General features: G+C 40.1%; 1 protein-coding gene across 4 annotated transcripts in view; it reads right to left on the reverse strand.

Moving 5' to 3' along the window:
* The window catches only part of PTPRA (protein tyrosine phosphatase receptor type A), a 215,885-nt gene that overhangs the window by 60,167 nt on the left and 141,918 nt on the right, over positions 1–13,800 (reverse strand). For all 4 annotated transcript variants that reach the window (XM_085848261.1, XM_085848260.1, XM_085848258.1 and 1 more), the window contains 2 exons: positions 7,663–7,756; positions 7,475–7,542 (listed from right to left, as the gene is read on the reverse strand). In XM_085848261.1, the coding sequence (XP_085704387.1) occupies positions 7,475–7,542; positions 7,663–7,756 (162 nt within the window). The remainder of the gene's footprint in view (positions 1–7,474; positions 7,543–7,662; positions 7,757–13,800) is intronic.

Raw genomic sequence — 13,800 nt, forward strand, 5'->3', positions numbered from 1 at the left:
TTGTTTTTATTTTCTAGAATAAGGGTGATGTCCAATGCTATGATGTCCACATACAATTTGTGTGGAATGAATGGGAAGAGACCTTTCCGGAACCTGAATTTTTATAAAGTTGTCAGAGGTAATGAATTCTGCTAAATGACAGTTTATAATGTGCATGACTTGAGCGTAATTGACATTGCAAGTCTTGTTTGATGATCATAAAGCCAAATATATACGAAGTGCAAATTCTTATTATTTTTCAGACAGTACCATGTCCATTCAGCCAACATCAACGGAGGCGGATGTGGACACTGCCATATCACAACATTTGAAATATGCCCCTGATCGGTGTGGAGGTGCGGGCAGGAACAAGCCCTCATCTATCTATAATTCCAGGTGTGTGTGTGTGTGTGTGTGTGTGTGTGTGTGTGTGTGTGTGTGTGTGTGTGTGTGTGTGTGTGTGTGTGTGTGTGTGTGTGTGTGTGTGTGTGTGTGTGTGTCTGCGACCGCTGTTTCTCGACAACCACTGGTCCGATCTAATTGAAACTTGCCAGCTATATTGCTGGGGACCTGAGTGTGTGCCTTTTCAAGGTTTGATATTAATTGGACAAGTGCTTCCCAAGTTATGGCCATTTATTTACCAAACCAACTGCGTAGGCGTGGCCGATGGGGAAGAGATCCTCAGCCGTGTTCCCCATTACGGGTTACAATGTACGGACTTCCGGATAGTGATGACTTACTGTATTCTCATAATTTGTAGATTTCTTATGCGCATTTATAGATAAACACAATGCCCCAATCCAGTCTTCATTTACGAGAACGAAGGAATGGCATGTGTGGTTGCTTGAAAGTTGTTGTTTTTTTTTTGCACGTACGGGCATGCACGTACGGACGCGTACTAGTGTTATATTAACGAGTAACAGCAACATGCTGTGCCAGCCATCCACGTCCTTGATTATTAAGAATTTGCAGCATAGTTAATTGTAATGTTGTATGTTGGAAACCCAGCCTAAGTTTACATTGTGAAAATATTTACATGTACTTTTATGCAGAATGAAGTTATTTTATTTTCTTGTGAAATTAAGATTGAAAACACCCAACAAATTAATTTTTTTGTGCTTTGGAATTATTTATGTGAGATGCATTCAAAATTGTGTTTTCATACTTAATGATGTTAGATTTTTATTTTTTCTTTGTATGAATACACACACATCGATATATATTTAGTCTCATTGATTTGCCTGATTGTAATTCAGTTTTATATAATTTTATGCACTGTTCATATCATGTCAAGTATCATTCTTACTTGTTATGTCCCACAGCGGGCATCAATAGAATGAGATGCATAAAGACTTAAACAGATGATACTCATTCTATTGATGCCCGCTGTGGGACATAACAAGTAAGAATATTTCTAAATTATATATATCATGGAGAAATTCTATCAGAAAGGTGTTTGACTTCCCAAGTGGGACCCATATTGTACTCTTTTACCAGTCATTGCTGAATTTCTACCTATTGAATGTCAACTATTATGTCGTATAGCAAAATTTATATGTGGTTCTTAGTCTTCTCATAATTCTTACCTGAGGTTGCTTAATTATGAATCTTGTAACAATGGGTAGTATGTCATCAGTAGCTAAAACTTTTAATTACATTTAATATAAATGTAAGTTATCGGTCAATACCTTTTCTGCTTCTAATTCCCATTTAATGTATGCACGCATAGAATTATCAGCAGTTTTACTAACACTGCATTATGATGTTATTGTACTTAAAGGTGCCTTTGTGCAGTCAATTATATTTGAGAGAGAAGAAGCTCCACAGTTCCTCTCTGGAGCAGAAATTTCTGAATTTGAATTGTTAACTGTGCTTTGCACAAAGTGAATATGTCAAAAAGGTATTTATGATGTTTACCCATGTGGTATTTCTTTTTATTCCCAATTTTTAGTATATGTTTCTCAATTGCAATGGTATCTACTTTTATTTATTGTACATTTGTATTTGAGTGTGCTTTTTTGGTACGAATAAATATATTATTATTGTTAATACTGCTTGTATATTTTTACCGCAATCATGCTCTGCGTGATACGTGATAATAAATGATCATGAATTACAGTTGTTGTTAAGTTGTGGTCATTATGTGTTACTGTGCAATGTAATGATGTTGCAATACAACTTCAATGTTTTGATAATGGCACCGGTAGAACAGCGGTGCTCCGTTTGCACCAGACCTACGGGTCGAGGGCTCCATCAAGCTGGAAGCTGAAGGGTGTCATGCACTGCAATGTTCGTTTCTTTGGTGTGCAAAGAAAAGGGTAAAAACAAAAACTCCATTTTATGAACGTTGTGATAAAGTTGAAAACTAACGTCATGCTTCAATGTTATGACAACGTTGAAATCTGACGTCATGGGCGTTGCAAATACAACTTCCCACTGACCCAATTCTGACGTCAGGTACAACCAGAACACGACGCTGCAGCGACGTCAGATTTCAACGTTGTAACAACATTGAAATCTGACGTTGTGACAACATTGAAATCTGACGTTGTCACAACGTTGAAATCTGACGTCATGGGTGTTGCAAATACAACTTCTCACTGACCCAATTCTGACGTCAGGTACAACCAGAACATGATGCTGCAACAACGTCAGATTTCAACGTTGTCACAACATTGAAAACCGATGTCATGGGTGTTGCAAAAACAACTTCCCACTGACCCAATTCTGACGTCAGGATAGAACTGGCAAACGACGTTGCAACAACGTTGTGTGCCTGCTGGGTGGTTGGTACATTTCAGGTTTATAAATTTGTATATTGGTAGGTTTTTTTTTGTTGAGGATTGTGTTGTATTAAACCTATGGAGTATCCATGCCATCCCTACATACGATATCTAAGAATTCCTACCGACTTCGTAATCTATGTAACCCTTTATTTGGGCGGTGTATAGACAATGAAGCGCTTCCTCGCATGCTCCCGGAAGTTTATATTTACTGCTAACAACTAGCGTTAATTTTAGTCATCTGCACACTCATTGCCAAAAATAATGTTGTGAATTTGTTTTATGTTCCCAGAGATCAGACGTTGAAGTGAAAATAAATGATAAATTGCAAAATGAAGGTGTCAATGATGGTGAATGAAAGTGACAATCAGGTAAAAACGTGTTGTTTTATACACCTCACTAAAACAAATATTGTGAATTGGCATTCTCAGGACATCGCCTTTGTTTCCATTGGCAACATAACATGCATGTTTTGTGAAGACAAACAATAATGATAAATCAGTAAAAAAAAGTTTTATTTCAGTGGTTCTCAAAGGAGGAAAGAAGGGGATGGGGGGCCCCTGGTAATTCAATATCTACAAATAGCCAAAGTTTGTTTTAATGAACTATAAAAGCTTTTCTTTACTGAGCCAAATGAGTCCATTTTAAGTTTAAATTAATAAATAATAATAATAATATAATAAAAACATTTCTTGGGAACTTTTAACACTCCAAATTTCACTCTTTTTTAAAAAAAAATCTATAAAATGTCGAGGCTCGTATAAGAGCCAACACAGAATGTGTAACAAAGGGAGTAGCAGACAAAAGGGGCAGGAGAGGGAAGCACAAAACTATGGGAACAGAGACATTAGGAGATCTGTGGAAGGGAGAGGGATGGCGCGGGGTACACGGGGTAAGCAAGATGGACACTTCAGGGAATTTGAAGGAGGTGGGTTTGGGTTGGATTAACGGGGACGAAAAGATCATGATTTTGGATGGGGGAAGATAAGAAATGGTGGTGAACAGCTGTTTTGAAGACCTGGAGGGAAGAGTGGGATTGAAGAAAGTGTGGAAGTTTCTTCCAGAGGTGGGAAAAAAGAGGAATGAAAGAGTGAAGGTGAGCATTGATTCTTGATTTTGGTAGTTTCACCAGAAGGGGGTTGCTGGCAGACCTTGAGCACCCTGCAGAAATATCACTCACAGAGAAGGGGCAGTGAGGCCAGAGAAGACAGTAGAAGACAGAAAGGCCACTGTCCTGCCTGCGGTGAGAGAGTGAGACCCAAAGACTCAGCTTCATTGCGGGAGATACTAATGATCCTAAATGCCTTGGTTTCCACATCCAGATCTGCAGAGAGTGAATAGGCTGCTGCTTGCCGCTATGAGGGATGACAGATGGTACGGCAGAGGGGAGAGTCATTAGCAAAGAGATAAAGAGGAATTTCCAGAGTCTGAGATCATTGATGAAAACCAGAAAAAGAACAGGGCCCAGAACGCTGCCTTGAGGAACTCCAGCCTGAACAGGAAGAGGGGAAGAGAGAACTCCATTTAGGGCCACACGTTGGCTGCGACAGGAGAGGAAGTCTGTGAGCCATGAGTGGAGATGGCCTAGGATACCATAAGAAGAGAATATGGTGAGCAGGGCAGGGTGCCAGACCGTGTCAAAAGCACGCAATATGTCTAGGGAGATGGCCCTGATCTCATTTCTGGCATTGAGGACCTTCATTCATTGTTGGGAAAGCAGAAGCAACATGTCCAGGGTAGAGTGACCCGGTCTGAATCTAAGTTGTTGATCGGAAATCTTGCCGTTGGAGAAGAGAAAGGATTTAATGCCAGAAGCGATGATGGATTCCATGACCTTACTGATGATTGGGAGCAGGCTGATTGGTGTTTGGAAAGGATCTGTTTTTTTCACATATTTTATGCAGAGCGGTAGCGGAACTCAAGATGGGCTTTTTGAGTAATGGCTTCCTTTTTGCCATGCTACCGTACAGGCCAGACTTGTGGAGTGTTTGGGTACTGGTGTCACATGCACACAGTGACCAGTCTTTGCTATAAAGGCATGTAGTTCTTTCAAAGTTGCCTTTGGCCTCTTGGTAGCCTCTCTGATCAGTTTCCTCCTTTGTTGGTGGTCCAGTTTGGAGGGACGGCCTGATCTTGGCAGGGTGTTGGTGGTATCATACGCCTTACACTTCTTAATGATTGTCTTGACTGTGTTCCAAGGGATATTCAAGGCCTTTGAAATATTTTTATACCCATCCCCTGATCTGTGCCTTTCCACAACTTTATCCCAGTGGTCGTTTGAAAGTGCTTTGGTTCTCATGGTTAAGTCTTTGCTGTGAAATGCACTACTCAGCAGAGGAAGCCTACAGGAACAGCTGATTTCATTCAGAAATAATCAGAATCACTACAATTTAACATAGGTGGAGGCCAATTAACTTGGTGTGTGATTTTGAAGGTGATTGGTTACACCTGAGCTAATTTACAATTTATATTATAAGGGGAGTGGATACTTATCCAACCAAGATATTCTAGTTTTGTATTTTTAATTAATTTTCTGATATCTGTAGAATTTGTTTTTCACTTGGAAGTTGTGGGCTACTTTGGGTAAATAAAGGTGGAAAAAGTCTAATTTAATGCAATTTAGTTCCAGGCGATAAGGCAACAAAAGGTGAAAATTTTCAAAGAGGGTGTAGACTTCTATAGGCACTATATTTGTTCTTAAATTTAGCATTGCGAAATGTCACCACAATGGAGAGTTTTTCATGCAGGCCTTGATGACCACCTCCCTCCAACTCTCTCCCCCCACCCCAACTTTCTTCTCTCCCCCTCCAACTTTCTCCCCTACCCCCCAACCCCAACAAAGTAGGTACAGGTTGTTCACAGTTATCAGTACACGGCTTCTCATTGAGTTATGAATAATACACCACTTTCGTTCAGTAACTTTGCAGTCACGACAAAATAATTTCAATGTTACAATTCTAGTTACTATATTATTATTATTATTATTATTAACCTTGGGTTATTATTAATATTATGAAAACTATATTATTGTATTCAGAAACCTCAGCTAATTCATTACTCCTGTGGGAAAAGCCCTTGTTGGCCATTGAGGAAGACCTTCATTTGGGCAGTGAAAAGCAATGGAGCACTTCCTTCAACTCTCCCAGTAAAAAAAACAAACCCGGGGAGTATATCGGCACCAGGAAGTCCGGGACACTGCATCGATCGCTCCAGAAAAAAAATAACCTGAAGTGGCCTGAAAGTGAGGCCTAAGGTCGATACATACTGTGTCATTGGAAGGCCTGTGACGCCTAACCTTTCAATATTTGATGATTATCTTAACAATCACTTTGTTTGTGTTTCACACTGAATGGAAAACGTAAAAGTAGGACATGGTGATTGTGAATACGACAGGTTGACGATGTGTTAAGCCTGAATTGCATGAAAATCAAAAAGGCTGTGGGTAAAGTCAGTCATCCTACGCCGCAATGATGTCCCAGACAATGACGTAGCGTGACAGACAGACAGAAAACTGCTGCTACTTTAATAGATAGATGAATTATTTTCGTGTTCATTTGTGGTGTTATATTTTAACCCATTAAGAAACATGAAATCCAGCGTGAGCAATGTCGTTAGAGTTACCTGACTTTGAGTAAAAGTGAAACAAACTTTTATATAAAATGTTAAATGACAAAGAGGAATGCCCATGAACAACAAATGAGTACAGTGGGGGCACTCCCAAGAAAGGGAATGTGCAAGAGACTACAAATGAACTTTGTTTCCAGTGGCGACACCATTTTGTCCATTACATCATTCTTGTTACACCAGGGGCTGTGGACAAAGATCACGGTTCATGAGGATGGTGTTGTGGTCTTGGAGTTTGTGTGTTTCAATCAAAAACTGTATGCACTACCTTTTCAGATTTGTGTTTGCATGGCATGTCCTGAGATTGAAAGCATCCTCCAATATGAAAAATTTAAAAACGCTAGAAAGGCACGGATTGGAATACCAACATTTTAAAATCTTAAATCATAAATAAGAAAAAAAAATTAAACAATGAGGGACTAAATGAGCAACAACACTATCAGTATATCCAAATATTAATAGCACATATGTTGACAAGCGACTATTTGATGCTGGAGTGACTCACCGTGGCAATTTCATTTCCATTATCAGAGCTCTGACAAATAGGGACTTCTTCAGAAGTTTGATGACAGCATCATAAAATTGCAGATTAAAATTTTGTTACTTGTATTTTTGTGAACAGAAATCAATGCTAATGGGGGAATTAGAAGACAGTGGGTTGCATGTTCAAAGACTGGCAGAGGATGAGAGGACACCTGAAGGATAAAGATGTCGCAAAAGCGAAAGTGTGAAGGAGCCAAAGGAGCGAAGGCAGTGGGAGGGAAGGGGGTACCCGAAGGAGGACAAGAGGGTGGGGGATAAAGGAGCAAAAGAGGGTGGGGGCCGAAGGAGCAAAATAAGGCGGGGGTGAAGGAATGAAAGAGGGGGAGGGCCAATGTACTGAAAGTGGGCAAGAGCAAAAAGTCCATTGTAGGAACATCATATTTGCAATACTACATTTGTTTACAATAGAATTAAGCTTATGATGTCACCACCACATTACATTTCTTGCTGAGCTTTTGCAGAATACTTTCTTGCAAGTGCATCATAATAGTTAGGATTATATAAATATGTAATGGTGTTTCATACTGACAAAATTTAATGCCAACCTGCATCTTCTCCACGGCTACTGGGTAGGCGCAATGAGTTTGAACCATTGTGCTTGCATTTTCTGAATCTATCAATGACAGGCAGACAAATTAAAAAGCAAGTGGTGGTTTTTGGATTTAAATATGGGTGAAGCTTTCATTCCATTGAATACATTTTTAAAAGAACACTTAAAAATAAAACGAATTACCTTAGCATGTAGAGAATGATCATAATTACAGCGATTACCAAGACGAAAGCCAGAGCTACACAAGCAGCCATTATAATGGCATCTGTACTCGGACCTAAAACGAGATGCAGTGAGGGGAGGAGGAAAGAAAGGGTGGGTCAATACAATATGTGAGTACAGCAAGTGAATAACTGATGTTCAATAAATCAAAAGAGAGAATAAACAGAAACATCGATTTACAACTGTGAAAATAGTTAGGGTGCAAGTTATTGCCTCAAATAAAATGCATTGTTAATTGACACAAATCCAATGGATAAAAGAAGGTGAGCATCTCTCGACTTGTATAGGGGTGCATTCAAATATCTGGATTCAGGGCTGAAGGTAATATAGACTGGACTTATTTGCTGCTGCAGAACGTGTGCTTTTAAAGGCATCAGATTTAAAGCACGCGTAGGCCAAGTACAAATAGTTTGCATTGTGTTGATTAAAATTGCAATTCTCAAATTATGTGGAAAAAAATATGCCAAGATGCGATCTGGATGTTTATTTAATGAATACATTTCATCGTGTAAGGTTTAAAGCAGTTTATGGTTATTATTTGGGAAGATGTGTGTATATAGAGTGTTTAAATATACATTGAAATGTAAAGTGAGTTAAACAAATGCAGAAGTGTATGCAGAAGTGAAAAAAAATGCTGCTGAATATTTCCTACCATCTGTCAAGTGTGGTTACGATGGTAGAGACCACCAAGTAAGTTTGAAAAAATTTTTTAAAACTTTTAAAAACTTGACACGAGCCCTTCAGGTAATATTGAAAAACACAATTAAATATACACCTGACAAAATCAGGAATAGGCTGCAGTTATATGCTACGTTGCATTTTCAGGGACAATTTGCCAATTGTTCATGTTAAGGAGAGCAATTTTGATCATATGGTTAGAGCAACTGCAGAGGCCTGTTATACATTGTGCTTTATGCCCGTTGTAACTACAATGCTCTGGCGAAAAAAATTAATCTTTATGACCTTGATTAAAAGATCCAAACAAAAAATGGAAACAATTTCACCATCACACTACGTTCCATCCATCCATTGGGCCCATACTCTGTACAGAGTGTCGGTGCTGCAGAAGCAGTCTCCTGGGCTATTCGGTACAATCCTGGACGGGTCGCCACTCCGACACAGGGTACTCAAATGACTCAATCATCCCAGCAAGCTGGTACTCATTTTGCCGACCTCGGAAGGAAGACAGGCCGAGTCAACCCCACCTGATATTAATTCAACAGCTCAACGGGATTTTAACTCAGAACCCGAGGATTCTAAGCCCGCGACCATAATCATTAAGCCAACACCAGGTGTACACTATGTTAATCAGCACAAAAGGGGTTTTTGCAAGCCAAAGGAGGTGCATTAATAAACCCATTAACATGAGCATTAAGGCACAGATATGCAATTTCAGGCACAAGGCATCCAAATGCATCTCAACAAAGTTGTGGCTTCTAAATTGGCATGTTGATCATTTCCACATTAATGTCCAAGATTATACAGGAAAGACAGAAGATCAATTAATGAACAGAATTCTGCCGATAATGCATAAAATAATAAACACATAACACAATAATTTCCTCAATAAAGTCATCGGACAGATCATTGTCTAGATGACGACTAACAAGTTTTAATGAGTGGTCATTTCATATCTTGTATGGCCTCCCCTGCCCTGAACAGTCTGGACCCTTACTCCAACAACTGCTAAAAGGTTTTGATAGGTTCATTTAGAGTCTCCATTATGCCTCACAAAACTTATCCCATGGTTCTTTCAGATTTTATTTGAATAATTTTGAGAAAAAGAAAACAACTAATTGTGGTTAAACACATCCCACAGACTCGATCATCAGACTTGAACCCTGTGTACTTGGATTCTTTGCTCTACCAAACTTGTTTGAGCATTTATGTGGATACCAGTTATTTTCACCATGTAATGTGAAGCCATTCATTCCGAGCACAGATTGGCTAATCACCCGAATCGGTGGTGTCATGGTTAGCACGTCCGCTCGGAGACTGGGAGGTCGGCGGTTCAAACCCCGGCCGAGTCTTACCAAAGATATTAAAAATGGTACATGCTGCTTCCTTGCTTAGCGTTCAGCATTGAAAAGGTTAAGAGCATGGACAATCCCCATAGGTTGCCATCCATTGGGAGGATGAAACTCCTCCTTCGGAAATGGGTGGTAAAAAAGGCAGCACCATTGTTGTGGCAATGCTGGTACCCAAAGTGCCCCAGGAAGTGACGGTACTTTCTTCATGCTTTGTTTGTCTCGTCCAAGAGTCCTGTGTTGTGTTTCATGCATTTGTCTGGATGTCTGTGTGTGTGTGTGTGTGTGTGTGTGTGTGTGTGTGTGTGTGTGTGTGTGTGTGTGTGTGTGTGTGTGTGTGTGTGTGTGCGCGCGCACGCGCGGCAGCTCCACTCGACGGTGGAGCTGCTCCCCCCCCCCCCACACGTGCTTAACGTGCTTAACCCTCTCTCGCTCGCTATTGGGCCGGAACCCAGTCTGGAGGCGGAGTGACCCCTCGCCACATGCTACTCCAACAATCCTGAGGTAAAATACCCCAGTTAATACCACCTTTCAGTTCTCCCACCAAAACTGCTGCGTCCAGGCCTAATAGATGCTTTAAAAGTAGGTAAATGATGGATTCCAAAGGGTAAAACACCAAATAAATCATTCAAAAGGGATGGCAGTTTCAGAAACAAACATTAGAACGGGTTGTACACCTTTCTATCTAGATAAAAGCAACGCATATCTAATAACATAATTAATTACTTCACGCTTATTCTAAAACACTCATTAAGGAAACATCTGCTCTATTTTATGCATTACTAGCCCCTGGGAACCATTTCCAAAACAATATATTGGCATCAAAAGAAATGGTCAACAACAACTGAAGCCATCCTAATGAGGAAGAGTTGAAAGTTACAAATTAAAATGAATGATCAACTCAACATATGTTGCCACGACATACAACTTTGGTTGATGCTTTGTATAGCTTCATGAAAAAGGGCTACGTGGCCGCGACAAACTCATCAGACATCAACATTGGCAATTTTGAATCTTAATGACTTTAAACGAGATTATTGTTTATTTAAAACGGGATAATTTGGCTTTGGTTTGATTTGGTATTGCATCAACAATACCATCAAAGCAAAGGAAAAATTCTGCAGGTGTTGGTTTTCCCACTGCCCTTTCTAGTTTTTGCCTGCCACAGGTTTTTTTCAAGCGCGATGACATGTACATTCGAAACGAAAATTTTGCAGACTCAAACATTTGGTGTCCTAAAATTTTGCAGATCACACCAGGCCAAATACATAGACCAGGGACAACAACAATAAAGGATGATATAAAACTTCTTCTTCTTCATTAATTACAATGTTGAATCCCCCTTCCCCATTCCCCTTAACTGTAGTTAAATCTTGGTTTAAAAAAAAATTGGAAGTACATTCAGCTGCATAATACATGCAACAAAACAATATCGGGTAATTCCACCGTAACGGACGCAACATTCAGACAGAACTTATTGGCAGTTCTCAAAAATATTTCATGAAGAACAAGGTTATCGTCCCAAATGTATTAGTTTATTTTGTGCAGTGAACACAAAGGTGCCAGGAAATGGTAATTATATAAGATTAAGAATTCTTGCCTGAGTGCTACGGTATGATGAATGTTCGCAACGGACGTAACTGTCAAAATACCCCCTTTTGCATGATGATCGTTTTGCTCACAAATTTCTGTGCAGTGTTCTACGACAGAAGACTAAATCTGGTATAGCAGCTTGGTATAGGTACGTCATTGTATTCCCAGTTTTTATTTGAGGAATTAATGATACAGAGTAGGCAGTACTATGGCAAATATAATGTAACGGATGTAACATCTCTGGACGTTTATTAGTAAATGTCCGGAGATGCTACCACAATGTATACAGACACTGCTTGATGAATGACTGACCAAAACAGGGGTGTAGACACATTTCAACGAATAAAAACCAGTTAAACCACTTTTTCAATTCATGATCTGTCATATGGTATATAAGGTTTAATGAAAAATGTACTTTCAAAAAATAGCCACCAGGTAACTTTTCCCATGGAATTACCCTATCAAGAAATTTGAGAAACCATCCATGGAATGGTCAATCTCATCTTTATAAAGTTTTCAAGAGTAATTTTGCTTGAATATTTGTGCAATATCACCTCTCAAATGATATTAATACTTTTAAAGTACCAGGTACGTTCCATAAGGGAGAACTTACAGGGTGTTTCAAAAAGATTGATACAACTTTGACTTCCCGCCATTTCTTTGTTTTTTAACCTATACCATTTTTCTTTTCAGGGTTTGGTGGTGTTATCGTGGTATTTGTTCCCTCGGATTTCTAGCTCCGTAGCTAAACTATGCCATTGACAGTGAAGCACAAGACAAAAGTGGTGGCTCTGTAGTATGAGACTAAATCAGATGTAGACACCCGCCGACCCATAAATTGTGCCATTCAACATATTGTGAAACATTTTGAGCACAATGGCACAGTGCACAGCCAGAGCAAGGGTAACAGTAGCAGGCCAGCATCAGTAACCAAGAGCGAAGCCAACATCAACGCCGGGCGGGATTCTGCAGTGGACAGTCCCAAGAAGTCCCACCGCCGGCGCTCCCGGGAGCTCGGCATCAAACCAACATCAGTCTGGCGTATCCTCACTGAGGAACTGAAGCTTTTTCCACACATCATGTCTATGAGGCTTAAACTGAGTTAAGATGACTTTGAGAAGGAGACTTTATGCGTACAATTAATTGGCTCAGTGACAGGATGGAGCGGTACCCAAACTGGATCAACCTCATATGGTTTAGTGCTAAAGCTCATTTCCACTTGAACGGTGCCATCAACAACGACAACATTTTCTGGGGGACAGAACCACCTGAGGAGATCACTGAGAGGTACATGAAAGAGCCTAAGGTCACATGCTTCTGCGCCTTCAATGCTAGGGCCTTACTGATTTGAGAATGACAACAGCAGGATGGTGATGATCAATAGTGAGCGCAACTGAGCTGTGCTCCAGAAGTTCCATAATGATCCAGCCCAAAAGGTCACCTCAATCCAGCTCGGCATGACCTGGTTTGTGCAGGATGGTGCACCACCACCACATACAGCTGGTGACACCATCACTTTCCTGCGGCAGCTCTTCAGAAACCACCTCATTGCCCTGGGTACCGCTCATGACTGGGCACCCCATAGTCCACACTTGAACCCTCTGGACTACTGGTTCTGGGGGGCTGCCAAAGGCTCTGTCTACACCAACAGCCCTGCCACAGTGGATGATCTGAAGCAGGTGTCAGACTATCTCCAGGCAGTGCCACATGAGACCTACAGGAAAGTTGGACAGAACTTTGGAGTCAGGATCAATGCTTGTCTGAACCGCGGAGGAGCACACATCGAGAATGTCAATTACAAGGATTTTGCGTTAATGCCAATTTCAGGCCTTGGGCTCTCACTAACTATAGCAGTGACTTAATGCAATAGCAATCAGTGATAGAAAACACCACGTCATAAGCTTTCAAGAAATGTGTGGTTCACTTTCCTGAGGTTTCTGTTTCTTTGTAAATCAACATTTAAAGTTGCATCACTCTTTTTGAAACACCCTGTATATCATGTGCAGATGTGTTTATTATTTCTCAAAGACATGACTCAAAGGAGAGCAGTGTGGAATGAATGAATAAATAAATATAAGCAAACAGATGAAGAACACAACTGCAAGGACAGTTGGATACATCTACATTCATTCAAACTACTGTATGATCAAACAGGAAAGTTACACGTTCAAATAGACATTTCTGAATCAAAAAAATTGAAATATCAGATGCTCACAAAGACTAACAAGCATAAGCCAAGAATAGACTCACAGGCTAATTTGATTTTTGGTGCAATGTCAAAGTTTGCATTTTGCAGCGAATATGATACAACAGCGAAACAAAACATCACAAGATTTTCACTTAGACTTTACAAGCAGTCATTATTTTGAGAAATAAAAATCAAGAGGATCAATAAATACGACCGAAATGTGCAGTCGGTTCAGGTAATAAAAATATATGGAACGTGGATGAATTGACAAGTTTTGTTATCTCTCCCAAG

The sequence above is a fragment of the Eptatretus burgeri genome, chromosome 12 (assembly GCF_056783735.1).
Source record: "Eptatretus burgeri isolate ZD-2024b chromosome 12, Ebu_testis_v1, whole genome shotgun sequence".
Lineage (NCBI taxonomy): Eukaryota > Metazoa > Chordata > Myxini > Myxiniformes > Myxinidae > Eptatretus > Eptatretus burgeri.